At 39.9% G+C, this 12,146-nt stretch overlaps 2 protein-coding genes across 3 annotated transcripts; one reads left to right on the top strand and one right to left on the bottom strand.

Moving 5' to 3' along the window:
• Window positions 1-3,625: 3,625 nt before the first annotated feature.
• On the top strand, window positions 3,626-9,545 carry galnt5 (polypeptide N-acetylgalactosaminyltransferase 5). Its single transcript, XM_085249099.1, has 10 exons — window positions 3,626-5,286; window positions 5,364-5,530; window positions 5,976-6,095; window positions 6,873-7,008; window positions 7,102-7,221; window positions 7,326-7,443; window positions 7,559-7,888; window positions 8,048-8,128; window positions 8,506-8,658; window positions 8,816-9,545. The coding sequence occupies exons 1-10, from the start codon at window positions 4,307-4,309 to the stop codon at window positions 8,951-8,953; spliced, it is 2,343 nt and encodes a 780-aa protein (XP_085105225.1). The 5' UTR covers window positions 3,626-4,306; the 3' UTR covers window positions 8,954-9,545.
• ermn (ermin) lies at window positions 9,539-11,269 on the bottom strand. 2 transcript variants are annotated; one of them, XM_085249101.1, is made up of 3 exons: window positions 11,150-11,269; window positions 10,494-11,068; window positions 9,539-10,398 (listed from the first exon to the last, which is right to left on the bottom strand). In XM_085249101.1, the coding sequence occupies exons 2-3, from the start codon at window positions 11,053-11,055 to the stop codon at window positions 9,995-9,997; spliced, it is 966 nt and encodes a 321-aa protein (XP_085105227.1). In that variant the 5' UTR covers window positions 11,056-11,068; window positions 11,150-11,269; the 3' UTR covers window positions 9,539-9,994. The 2 variants fall into 2 exon arrangements, with proteins under 2 accessions (XP_085105227.1, XP_085105226.1); XM_085249100.1 differs by having other exon boundaries at window positions 10,494-11,261.
• Between the last annotated feature and the right edge of the window lie 877 nt (window positions 11,270-12,146).

Genomic DNA, 12,146 nt, shown 5'->3' with positions numbered 1-12,146 from the left:
GAGCGCTTCCGGATATAACTTCCAAAGTAAAAGTTCTTAAAGAATTAGATGTAATAATTTGTCATGGCCAGTTTTATTTATTAAAATATATATCTTCTAATTATAGATGGTTGTTTCCAAAATCCAAACCAGATCATGGATTTCAATCCAAGACTTTCTCACTATGAGGCATAGCTGGACTGGCCATCGGGCATACCGGGCACTTGCCCGGTGGGCCGCTGGCGATTTTTTGTTTTTATGGGCCGATGGATTTTTTTTTAGGAAGGGCATATATAATGAAAGGTGTTGGATTGGCCAATTGGTCATGATCGACTCTGGGCTGGACCAATTACAGCCGAGGAGGCTGGATGCACCCGCCCCCTTGTTTAGCAATCACGTGATTTTCGCGCATTGCATGCCGGGAACTCGTGGCAAAACAATCCAAGTACCGCATCAAATGCAAGCATTTGCAGCACCGCAAAACGTTCATTCTCCGGTTCCAATACCTTCTTGTTTTTTCTTTTTTCTTTCTTGCATTTTTCTTTGCCGCACAAAAAAGGAATGTACAAAACAAAAGGAGAACAATGCCGGTCGGTACAAAGACAGACTCGACGAAAAGACAAAGAAAAGATACGAGGAAAAAATCAAAGGAGTGAAAGGGTCAGACCCTTATGAGCGCACAGAGTGGACAAAAGACGTCAGTGTGCTGCCCAACTTTCACCACGCTCAGATTTATAATTATACGGTTCTTGGAGTGAGTGCATACACTCGTGAAGTTTAGTAACTTCAGGTCACTGCAACAAGCCCAGGTACAGTTTACCGACAGGACCTTGAAATGCACCGTGTAGAACGAAAGACCATCGGACGAACAAAGGTAAGTTTACCAGTCTCACAAATCGTCATCATAAATACACATTCGTTAACCGTTTATTAATATAACCTTTGAGCTCAACGGTAATTAATTAGTAGTGGAAATAATTTCTGGTAGCATTACAGAAATGTAGCAGTGACAATAATATTGTAATGACCTGGCTGGGGTTGTTAGCCAGGTGCATTCTGGGTATTGTGTTGTCTGTGTTTTCTATCGCTCTGCTAGTTCCTATGTGTTTGATTCGCATGTTGTGTTAGTGTTATGTTAATGTAAGCCACAGTGAACTTGATGTGTGTTCTGTGGAGTGGGTTGAATTGGCATGGTTGGCTGACACCGCGAGTCTATGTGGTGGGAGCGTGATAGGGGTTTGGTGTCAGCAGCGTTATGTTGTTGTACAAAAACATGGTAAATAAACGATTGGTGTGAACCACTACACCCTCCTGCTGGCTCATTTGGGGATTATCAGTCTGCTGCTGAGACACTCGGGGTTGTGTGGTGTATGAGGCACGAGCGCTCTCCATTTGTTGTGAAGTTTAGCGATAGCTGCTAGAGCCCTGCTAGCCGTTTTAGCTAGTGAGCAGTTTAGTCAGTTCAGCTCCACTAACCCACGGTTGTTACAATATTGTATGCTGTAATCGCACTGGACAATTAGTGATACAAAACAACTGTTTTACCCTGTAATTAAAAGTATATGTTTTTGTCAATGTACCATGGTAATAACAGAAGCGAAACGCAATATTGTGTCAGGACAATTCACTATTTATGCACAATAAATAAAGGAGCATAGTGCGACAATTTCTGTTCAGCGCCAGACTTGCTTGTAACCTATATCACTAATTATGTTAAGAAAAATGACGTATTAATACTACAAAACTCTGACCTTTGTGGGAATGCTTGGAGCAGACTAACATGTGAGCGGGAGTGTTCTGAGACGTTTTGGTATATCCAGACCATCCGTCGGCTCTTACTTCGGAAACATGGCTTAAAAATTTCTCTTCAAAGACGTAATCCGATTAAAAAAAAAAACTATCTCTTTACCCGTCGGCTTCCCGTGGCTGTCATGCGACCGGCTATTGCAGTTAATAATACAACAGCTTCTTGCCACTTTTTGGGTTTCTTTTTATCGCTGTGTAACTGAGTTCAATTGAACGCCTGCGTGCGCTAGTACCTCTTGCCACAAGTTCCCAGAATCCTTTGCGGTTTTACCCCTGAATGACGTCACATTTTCAATCTTTATCCTGGTGGGCCGGTCTCTAGTCAAAATGCCCGGGCTGATTTTTTGTCCCAGTCCAGCCCTGCTATGAGGCAACAGTTCTGACCACTGCATCACCATGCTGTCCTGTGGTAGAAACAAGCTTCCATAATTAGTTTTGGTTGAGCTAGTAATTTCTTTATCCAATAAGGATCAGGAATATTGAAATAAAATTCAGTGATGCATGCAAAGATCAGGGTTTACCAGATACTGCATATAAATTCCCCTGGAGTTTACTATACTCTTACGTTACATTACAAACTCATGATCTATATATTCATCTTATTTTATTCATTTTCAATACCTTTTTTTCCATCGATCCATCCATTTTCTTCTGATTAATCAACTCAGGGTCACAGCTGTCATAGGGTGAGAAGCCAGTCAGCCATGGATAAGCTGCAAATCTGTCACAGGGCTAACACATAGAAAGAAAACCATTCACACACACATTCACTTCGGAATCACCAGTTAACCTTAAATATATGTCTATGGACTGTGGGAGAAACTGAGATAATCTGGAGAGAACTGACACAGAAATGTGTATAACTTCCACTCAGAGAGGCCCCAGTGTGGATTCAAACCCAGGAACTTCACAGAAAATTCTATCAGAAATTTAAAAAAAAAACAAAAGCACGTGAAAACTGGATGAAAATTCATTTACATTCATAATGATTTGAATGTGAATAAACATTCATTTGTAGATGTAGCTAAAATTTAGGTACACGAGGGAGTGTCCGTCTTCTTGAAATTACAAATGTATGGTTTCCCATATATAATTTAGCTATTAGCTTTTACTACATGTTTTATTAGTTAACATTACCAGTGCTATTACCAGACCTATTACTGGAATCATATTATATTTTTCTCTATTGCAGTAATGTCATTCAGTAATCTCTTGCACTTTAATCAGCTGAGTTTGTATTAGTTCACGGAGGAGGAAAATGATGGAGTTGTCTACAACTTTAGACGAATGGAGAAATAGATTTGGTTTGTGTAAGCCTGCTGGACTTTAGCCCAAGTTTTATATTTTTAACTTATTAACCCACATGATACTCAGAGCTAATTATTTTTAGAGTGTAACTTAAGTTTAATTCTTAAAACAGTCACACCATAAATACTGTCAGACAGGAACCAAAATTACCTCTCACGAGGTGCCGTTATAAATATTTTAAATGTTACACAAAATTATAAGGTGAGATAAATAATAATAAGGTAACTAAATATATAATATCCAAACTATCCAAAGTTGTAAATAATATTGCAAAATCTAATATCCAACATAAATTTATAATCTATTCCAATTAATATAAAATATAAAATAAATAAGGTCACACTTCTAAGAAAAATAGGTCATCACAGTTAACTAAAATACACTTAAAACTAAAGCTAATTGTGATTAAAATAAATAAATAAATATCACATTTAGTTTTAATTGTGATAAAAAATAAATAAATAAACATTAGATTTTGTAAAATTAAAACTAACTGAAATGATTTTGTGACCTTGGAAAATTAACTAAAATAAAATAAAAAATAGAGGAAATATCCTTAGTTTAAATATTTGTTAGCTCTGTTTAATCTCGAAATTTCGCCTTTTTTATTTCATGTCTTTTATTCATTTTTTTTAAAATGTGACCCTAGTATTCCCTCGTTCATTACTGATTGTGAAATAATTTCTTTAGATTCCTTTATTTTGAAGGCGAAACGTCCAGTTTCCTGTACCGTCCGCGTTCTTTCCCGCTGACTTGCTTTCCGGGCAGAAACTCCGTCCAATCACTTTACTGACTATGTGGAAGTCGGCTGCAACGTCCTCATACAAAACTGAAGTTAAAGTTGTGGTGTGGATAGACCCTGCGGCGAAACTGAAAACTTTTCTCTTTGACGTCGAAAGGTTTGTGGAGTATTTCGAGGTAGACGTAATGGCTCGCGGATGTGGACATGACCGAACCGGTACTGTACGTTAAGTCAAATTAGTGCTTTAACATTGTACCTACGTGCTGCGCCACGGGAGTCGGACCCTGCTGTATTGATGAGTGACAACACTGACTACCGCTGCTGCTCCGTGAAATATTTCTAGCATGCCACGCAGGCAGATAACTTCTCCAAAGACTAGAAAAGTGTGCCACAGAGGCGGCACTTTCAGTATGGTTCTTTGACGTGTTTTTACATTTACAAAGGGTTTGTTTGTTTGTTTAAATTAAAACTATGTCAATAATGAGGATTAGAAGATATTTAAGGGACAGCGGGAGGGTGCTGGCGTTTGTGTTCGTAGCTTCTGTCATTTGGCTGCTGTTTGACATGGCTGCTCTCCGCATGTCACTAAACGAAGTGAATACCGAGCTGCTAAAAGAGCGTGTGATACGAGAAAAGGAGCTTTTCAAACAGCAGCTGAAGGCCACGCAGCACACTAGAAGGGGGTTTAAACACCCGGTGCAGAGGATGGACTGGACACAGGCGGGGAAAGGACCACTCACTTCAGGTGTCAAACTTGACCAGGTTTACAGACATGGAGGCAAAGAACGGGATCAAAAGAGGAACTTTATTAAAAGTCAAGGAGACAATGTTCCCAAACGTGATAATGGAGCTTCCCTGCACAATTTTACTCCAAATCAGGAAGTTCATAGGAAGAAGAAACCTGTACATTTTGATCTAAATGTAGCAGTGGCAAATGTAACCCAGAAAAATAAACTTGCCTTAAAGGAGGAGCCTGTTGAAGTTGCACAAAGTCATCAGGACAAGACGGATAAGGCAAATAAAGCAGTTAAAAAGCAGCTTGAGGCCAAGGAGGCACACCCAGATAAAACAACACCCAAACAACCTCCCAACAAGGATGTAAAAAGACTAGAGAACGAAGATACAAAAGAAAGGGAGCAGCTCAGCGAGACTGTTAAAAGTCCTGTGAATGAAAAAAAGGAACCTGTGAAGCCTTTAGTCGTTCTCCAAGGAGGATCCGACTCCAAGAATAACTCTGCTGTTAGAAAATCAGGTGTCCACAAAGTGCTTTCTCTGGATTTGACTTCCAGTCCTAGAGATGCTAACGCAGTAGGCCAGTTTGGTCAGCCAGCTGTCGTTGGCTGGAAAGAGGATGCAGAGGTGAAGAAGAGATGGGACGAAGGCCATTTTAACGTCTACCTCAGTGACAAGATTCCAGTGGACCGTGCCATTCCAGACACCAGGCCGCAGATGTGAGTCTTCTGCACGTCATCTCTGAAGCTGCCACCACTTGCAAAGCTTGAATGTTAATTTTTGCTGTGTTTTCCAGGTGTGAACAGAGTCTGGTCCACGATGACTTACCTTCCACCAGCGTGATCTTCTGCTTCGTGGATGAAGTGTGGTCAACGCTCCTCCGCTCCGTGCACAGTGTGCTCAACAGATCTCCACCCCACCTCCTTAAAGAGATTATTCTGGTGGATGACTTCAGCACAAAAGGTAACAGTGTCTGGAATTCATCATAGCTTGGCCTTGTCTTCATGGGGTATCTCAGTTGGGTTGATTAAAAATTTGTTATTAAATGTTGGCTATTCAAATATCTTTTTCATTGTATGCTCAAATGCAATGTACTATATAGATTGTTAGGAAAACCATTAGATCATTATTGATCAGCCAGAAGTGTTAAAATATGTGACAGCTGCATATTGGTTTTACAATTAAACCATTGATTTATTTTACATGTACCTACTATTACTTAAGTGATTGATTGAATGATTGATTTTTTATTTATTTATTTTAATTTCTGTATAATCTATGTAGGCTTAGCAACAATATAAATGATCATAATTTTATTGTCTTTCACATTGTCATTTTTAATTGTTCTCTGCTGTCAGTGTAACTTGCATGCATGAAGTAGCTTTACCAAGAGCTTTTACTCTGGCAGACTATCTTAAAAAGCAGCTGGATGATTACATGGCCCAGTTTCCCAAAGTGCGAATCGTTCGTCTCAAGGAGCGCCAGGGCTTGATCAGAGCTAGGCTAGCTGGAGCTGCTGTTGCCAAAGGTATGTATGGTCAAGACTAATCTCATATAAGGGTGTCTCTTATACTTTATGAGTCTATAAACATGGTATAGATACGGGTTAGAGGATACGGCTCCCAAAAAAGAAAGATAAAGACAGCAATAGAATATGCATTAATATGTCAAATTGTGTGCTCAGGTAAACTAATGTAGGAACAAGGGTCATAAATAATGCCAGCAGGCTAATATATTTAATGGAACTACATTCATGTGACAGCTTTGTTGTGAAGTATTCTATTATTTAATTTGAACTATGTTTTGATTTAATGTTTGAGGTGCTGTAAAAAATGTTCGACTTCACAAAGCACAAAAATCTTACCTGAACCCTTCATGGCTGCCGCCTTTTGCACCTCTGCACAGCCTGCTGCTCTGTTGACCAAATGTTCTTGTTGGGTCTCTAACTATGACTCAAGAAACCAAACAATACTTATAAATGGAAGCGCTTGCAGTCCTCAAGGCCAAGGGTGGTGGATCAGGTCTCAGGACCAGCAACATATAATCCATAATGCAGCGTTACTCTTCTGACACCAGCGTGCATGGCAAATGCAGGTGGTCAGATGTATGTCCCTGTTTTTACACCTTTCAGATTAGAACTGTAAAAACATTATGCAATATATGCAGTAATACTATTATTATTATTGATGTTACTGCAAATGTTCTTTACATGCATTGACAAAAGTGACTCGTGAGGGTTGTGTGCGTTGTAGGGTTCTTAAAACGTTTAACTGCAGCAGGACTCTTATGCTTTCCTTTGATGCAGGTGAGGTTCTTACCTTTCTTGACTCTCATATTGAATGCAATGTGGGGTGGCTGGAGCCGCTCTTAGAGAGAGTCTATCTGGATCGAAAGAAAGTACCCTGTCCAGTTATTGAAGTTATCAGTGATAAGGACATGAGGTAAGTGGATAATACCATATTTAATTAATTAGTTATGTGTTTTGGTATAATAACGGCCAAAAAATGGATTGTGTTGTGGCTTTTCATCCTCAGTTATATGATGGTTGACAACTTCCAAAGGGGTATTTTCAAATGGCCTTTGGTGTTTGGTTGGAGTGCAGTACCACCAGAGGATATCAAGAAATTTAATTTGACCATCTCTGATCCTATCAGGTAAAATTTATGTTTTGTTTTTTTGTTGTTTTTTTGTTTTTGTTTTTTTTATAGCTCTAGTGGCTATTTTTAGTAATCTCTTTTGTTTGTTTTCTGTCCTGTAGATGCCCAGTTATGGCTGGGGGCCTTTTCTCAATTGACAAACAATACTTCTTCGAACTTGGTACCTATGATCCCGGTCTGGATGTGTGGGGTGGGGAGAATATGGAGATTTCATTTAAGGTTTGTCACTCAGCTAATTTACTGGGAATATTGGTCACAGCTGTTTGGAAACAGCCTTCAAGTTAGTGTTTGTCACATGGCTGATGATGTGCTGTACCTGTTGCCGTTTGAACAGATCTGGATGTGCGGCGGAGAAATCGAGATTATCCCCTGCTCTCGTGTGGGACACATTTTCCGCGGGCAGAATCCGTATAAATTTCCCAAAGACCGGCAGAAGACAGTGGAGCGTAACCTGGCAAGGGTGGCTGAAGTGTGGCTAGATGAGTACAAGGATCTTTTCTATGGCCATGGATACCACCACCTGCTGGATCAAAAGCGCATTGATATTGGCAACCTCACAGAGCAGATTGAGCTAAGGAAGAAGCTGAAATGCAAAAGCTTCAAGTGGTACCTGGATAATGTTTATCCGGACATGGTTGCTCCTTTAGTGAAAGCTGAAGGCCTGGTATGTACTCTATCTGTTCATTTAACCCAGTGTCAGCATTCTGTCTGATTGGAATATAAACGGACTATTTTCTTGTGTTCTTGTAAATCAGTAAACAAATCCTGTGTTTACTGGGGTTTCACTTCTCTTAAAATGCTTTCTTTTTTTCTTTTTTTTTAGGTCTTCAATCGTGGCTTGAGAAAATGCCTGGCTTTGCATAACGGCTCTTTGTGCTTTGAGACGTGTGATCTCAGCAAGCAGGTAGGTGTTTAACAGATTATTTAAATGTAAATATCACCAAATGATCTGTAGTAGGGCTTTTTGTATGTGTTTTTCTTGGTCTTTACACAGGCAAAAAATGTGGATGATTTGCATGTTTGGTGGTCATGACTGTGGTAATTATGGTGTGGGAATAACAAAAATACCCAGAAATAACCAAGACAAATGCAGTCAAAGTCTGAGAAAGGACCCAAGCCACTATAAACAAGTGTGGAGTCCAAGACGAGACCAAGTTTTTCTAAATGTGGCCTCTTTGGATTCAAGTCAGCACCACTGAGGCGTCTTTCAAAATCTTACATTGTTTGACATGCAGCATATTTACCTGCTGGTCACTCTGTCTCCTTTTCTCTCATTTTCAGGGTCAGCACTTTAATTACACCTGGATTAAACACATTCGGCAGCAGAACCTGTGTGTTGCTGCCCAAGGCAGCAGCAATAGGTTTGCTTTACGGTCATGTGACGGCACCAAGCCTGAGCTGCGCTGGTTCCACAAATCCTCCAACTCTGCTCTGGTAGGTTGACTAAGGGTGTGCCATTTGCTTTGTACAATATCTTTGTTTTGTCTTTAGTCCAAACCACAGAGCTGGCCTCCTTTAAATCCACGTAAGGAGTGTTTAGATGCAAGCGTTGCATTCATGTCCCTCCCACCCTTTTTTTTTTGTCTTTAAGGCGGAGCACCTCATAGCAGAGTTTGTTTCCAACCATATGTGCCTGGAAGCAGGACCTAGGAGTGACGACCTTCGTCTCAACCCTTGTGAACCCAGCAGTAGCTTCCAGAAGTGGCAGTTCACGAACTACCTTGTGTAGTGGATGAGACTGAAATGAGTTTTATGTGATAAAAATGCACTACAAAAAAACTTCAGTGGCCTCATGCTACAGCACGGTCTGTGGTCCAGCCTCAAATCAGGACTTTCCAGGGTACAAAAGAAGCGTTTTGGGGGCATTAATAAGCATGATTTCTTTTCTCTTTTTTTTTCTTTTTTTTAAGTGACTGATGTGGGATTGTGTGCCAAAGGACTGGGACTTAGTGTAGAGGATATTATTTTTTTAAATTACTATCACCTGGGGAAAAAGTGAGATTCAGATGGACATCTTTGTTTAACACTTCAGTTCTTTAGTAAAACATTTACAAAGATCAAAGGTTAAACAGTGCCTTATAGATTCATCATTGCTGGGACTAAATAATGAGTTAAATTGCATGAAGCTGTTTGTGTAAAACACTTTTTTTTTTTTTTAAATATCTCGAGATGAGATGTGTGCTTTGAGCGGTCATTTGGGGGGGAAAAGCTGCTTTTGTGGGGTTTTTATGTGTCGGTTTTGCTGTGAAAACTTGATGATTTTGTTTTTGTCACTAGAGGGAAGTGTTGCTTCAAAACACTCAATAAACCTGTGCTCTGATTTCATGAGTTTATTACATGATCACAAACATTTCAAGAAAAAGACATGAATGAAAATGCATTTTTGGTGAAAGTAGGTGAAAATAATAACAAGTTGATGAATGTGCAACAGTATATATTTTGTTATTTCCCTCCATCTGCCATTTGAATTTCTTTTTAATAGTTATTTACTGAGGTTACTTCTGAGGAATTTAAAACTTTTAACGCCGGATTTCTCATACCAAAAATCTCAATAGCCAATAGTAACAACATAAATCAACGGTTTTCTTTACAAATATGAGATGTTTTCGCTCTATTGAGCCGAGTACCTTAACCGTGACTGTTATGTATGCATGTAAGGTTTGCACATAATGGGGTGTTACATTGGATATTTCTGTGTAAACTGTAAAGCACACATGTTCCTTTTGTTTTTTTGTTACGGTTTCATTAGATGGACATTGAAACCAGATTCTTAGTGATTAATTGTCATGTACTCAAACTCATCTATCTTCTGACGGGTGTTGCCTCTGCGGATCCTGCGATAGGACACGGTGCTGTACTTGGTAGATGTGAGATGGTTAAATGAATGCTGGCTCTCACTGCAGCCAGATTTCTTTACCAAAGGCAGGCTGGAGTAACCCGGGTGGGGGTTTTGATAAAGACCAGCATGGACATTAAAGTTCGGACCCTGCTCAGCTTTCTGATCCACTTGAAGCCGACCAGCACCTGATTTCTGGCCTTCAGCACCAAACAGCTGGTCTGGGTAGTTTGCCTCCCTGTGCAGCCTTGCATAACTCTCCTCATTAGGTACATCAAAGCTTAGGGCTGGTGTGTGAGTTTCTAGTTCCACTTCTTCCTCTTTGATTTGCCGATTTGCTAAAGAGAAAACGAAAGACAAAATCTTTTCTTTTACAGTCTATAAACAAAGACCACTTTTATTTCAATGCGAAGTTATATGAAATTCCTCTTACCTTCTTCCGCTGATACATTTTGTTCAGGGTGAGCTTGCATTTCTACAGTTGTCCAGTGTGGCTGCAAAAACTCCTTACACATTCTCATAAACTCTCCTGGAGTCTGTTCAGAATCAGCACCTTGTTCCCCAGAGTCTAATGCAAACATTAGTTTAGCTTTGGCGGTATGAAACTTTTGGGGTTCTTCTTGGGTCCAAGTGATCTGATGGATCATTTCCATTCCCATGTCTAAATTTTCTTTGGCAATATTGGCTTCATGTTCTTCCCCTGCCTTTACCTCTCTCTGATGGCTAGGTTCATCTGCCACAGTGTTTGCAAGATGTCGGCACTTGATGCCGGTTGATGCAGTAACGATGTTCACCTGAGCTTGCTCCTCATCACTGTAAAACACAGAGTCATCTCCCTCTTCCAGGGTCCACACATCTCTATCTTCAGGTTCCTTCAGAGTCTTAAAGGCTTCAATGCTGATCCCACTGAGAATCTCCAGTACCTGAGGTGCCAGTGCATCTTCTTCTTCTGCACTGCGTTTTGGGGTATTTGGAGGGATTGCACTCATCTCCATCTGTCTTTTGGTTCTTGAGTAGTGTTGAAAATGGCAAATCAGTTCTGATGCACTTTCTCTTAAATCCCAACTTAAACAAGTATTGTCACATTACCTTCTCCGCTGGTCCGAATGTGTTGCTCCTGTTTTGCTTTGTCAGTCAACTGAGAAAATATCCATCGTGCTTTTCAATGAGCGATGCAAGCTCGGGCTCTGTGGTGGGCTCTGTACCGCTAGTACCATGTAAATCTCTGTTTGTGTTGAATCACCAAAGAACAGAGGCTTTGCTGTAGTCCAAACAAAGGTTCATTGTGGCTCTGGGACCTACGATTGTACTCATATTTAAATCTGTACTTGGTGACCACCTTCATTCTGCAATGTTTTGAGTCAAGATTAACATTCTGGTTATTCTGTTTTCAATGCACTACTTACAGTCCGAACCAACAAAGTTTGTACACCCTGAAACAGCTTAAGAACATAAAGACTTCAAGGTTCTAGAACAACTAAATTGCTAACGAAACATACAGTAAAATCACCACTGATTCATTCCACATAGAAGTGGAAATTCCATTAATATGCTATAACATACTGCAATTCAAGTGGACTACAAAAAGGAACTAGACATTTGCACCTTATCTGCTCTGTGGCTTTTCTATGATAGGAAACTTTGACCAATAGCAGGTAGCTCTTTTTAGGCCAGACTGTTAATAGTATAAAGAGTGATTATGTCTGTACATGATTTAAAGCTGAAAGTGATCTTGCGTCTTCAGGTCAGAAGTATTTGAGCAATAGCACAGTTTTTGTCATTTTGCCTCTTTACACCACTACAGTGGATTTTAAGTCAAACATTTAAGATATGACTGAAGTGCAGCCTTTTAATTTTAATTCAGCGGGTGTAACAAAAGTATTGTGTTGACTCTTTAGCATTTAGTTTTATACTCGATCACTAATTTCTTGCTCATTGTAAAGACCCTTTTTGTTTGCCTTGATACTCTTGGGTTGATTTTGCAGTATGCTTTTGGTCATTATCTATTAATATCCATCTTTATCCATCCCATCAGTTTTTGCAGCATTTGACTGAGTAGGGTATCCGGTCGTTAAGTGATGACGTG

The sequence above is a fragment of the Mchenga conophoros genome, linkage group LG16, assembly GCF_057382185.1.
Source record: "Mchenga conophoros isolate Kocher_MC1m ecotype Shallow Benthic linkage group LG16, M_conophoros_male_GT1.1, whole genome shotgun sequence".
NCBI classification, from domain to species: domain Eukaryota; kingdom Metazoa; phylum Chordata; class Actinopteri; order Cichliformes; family Cichlidae; genus Mchenga; species Mchenga conophoros.
The sequence above is the reverse complement of the archived record's forward strand: the minus strand, read 5'-3'. Positions and strand labels throughout refer to the sequence as shown.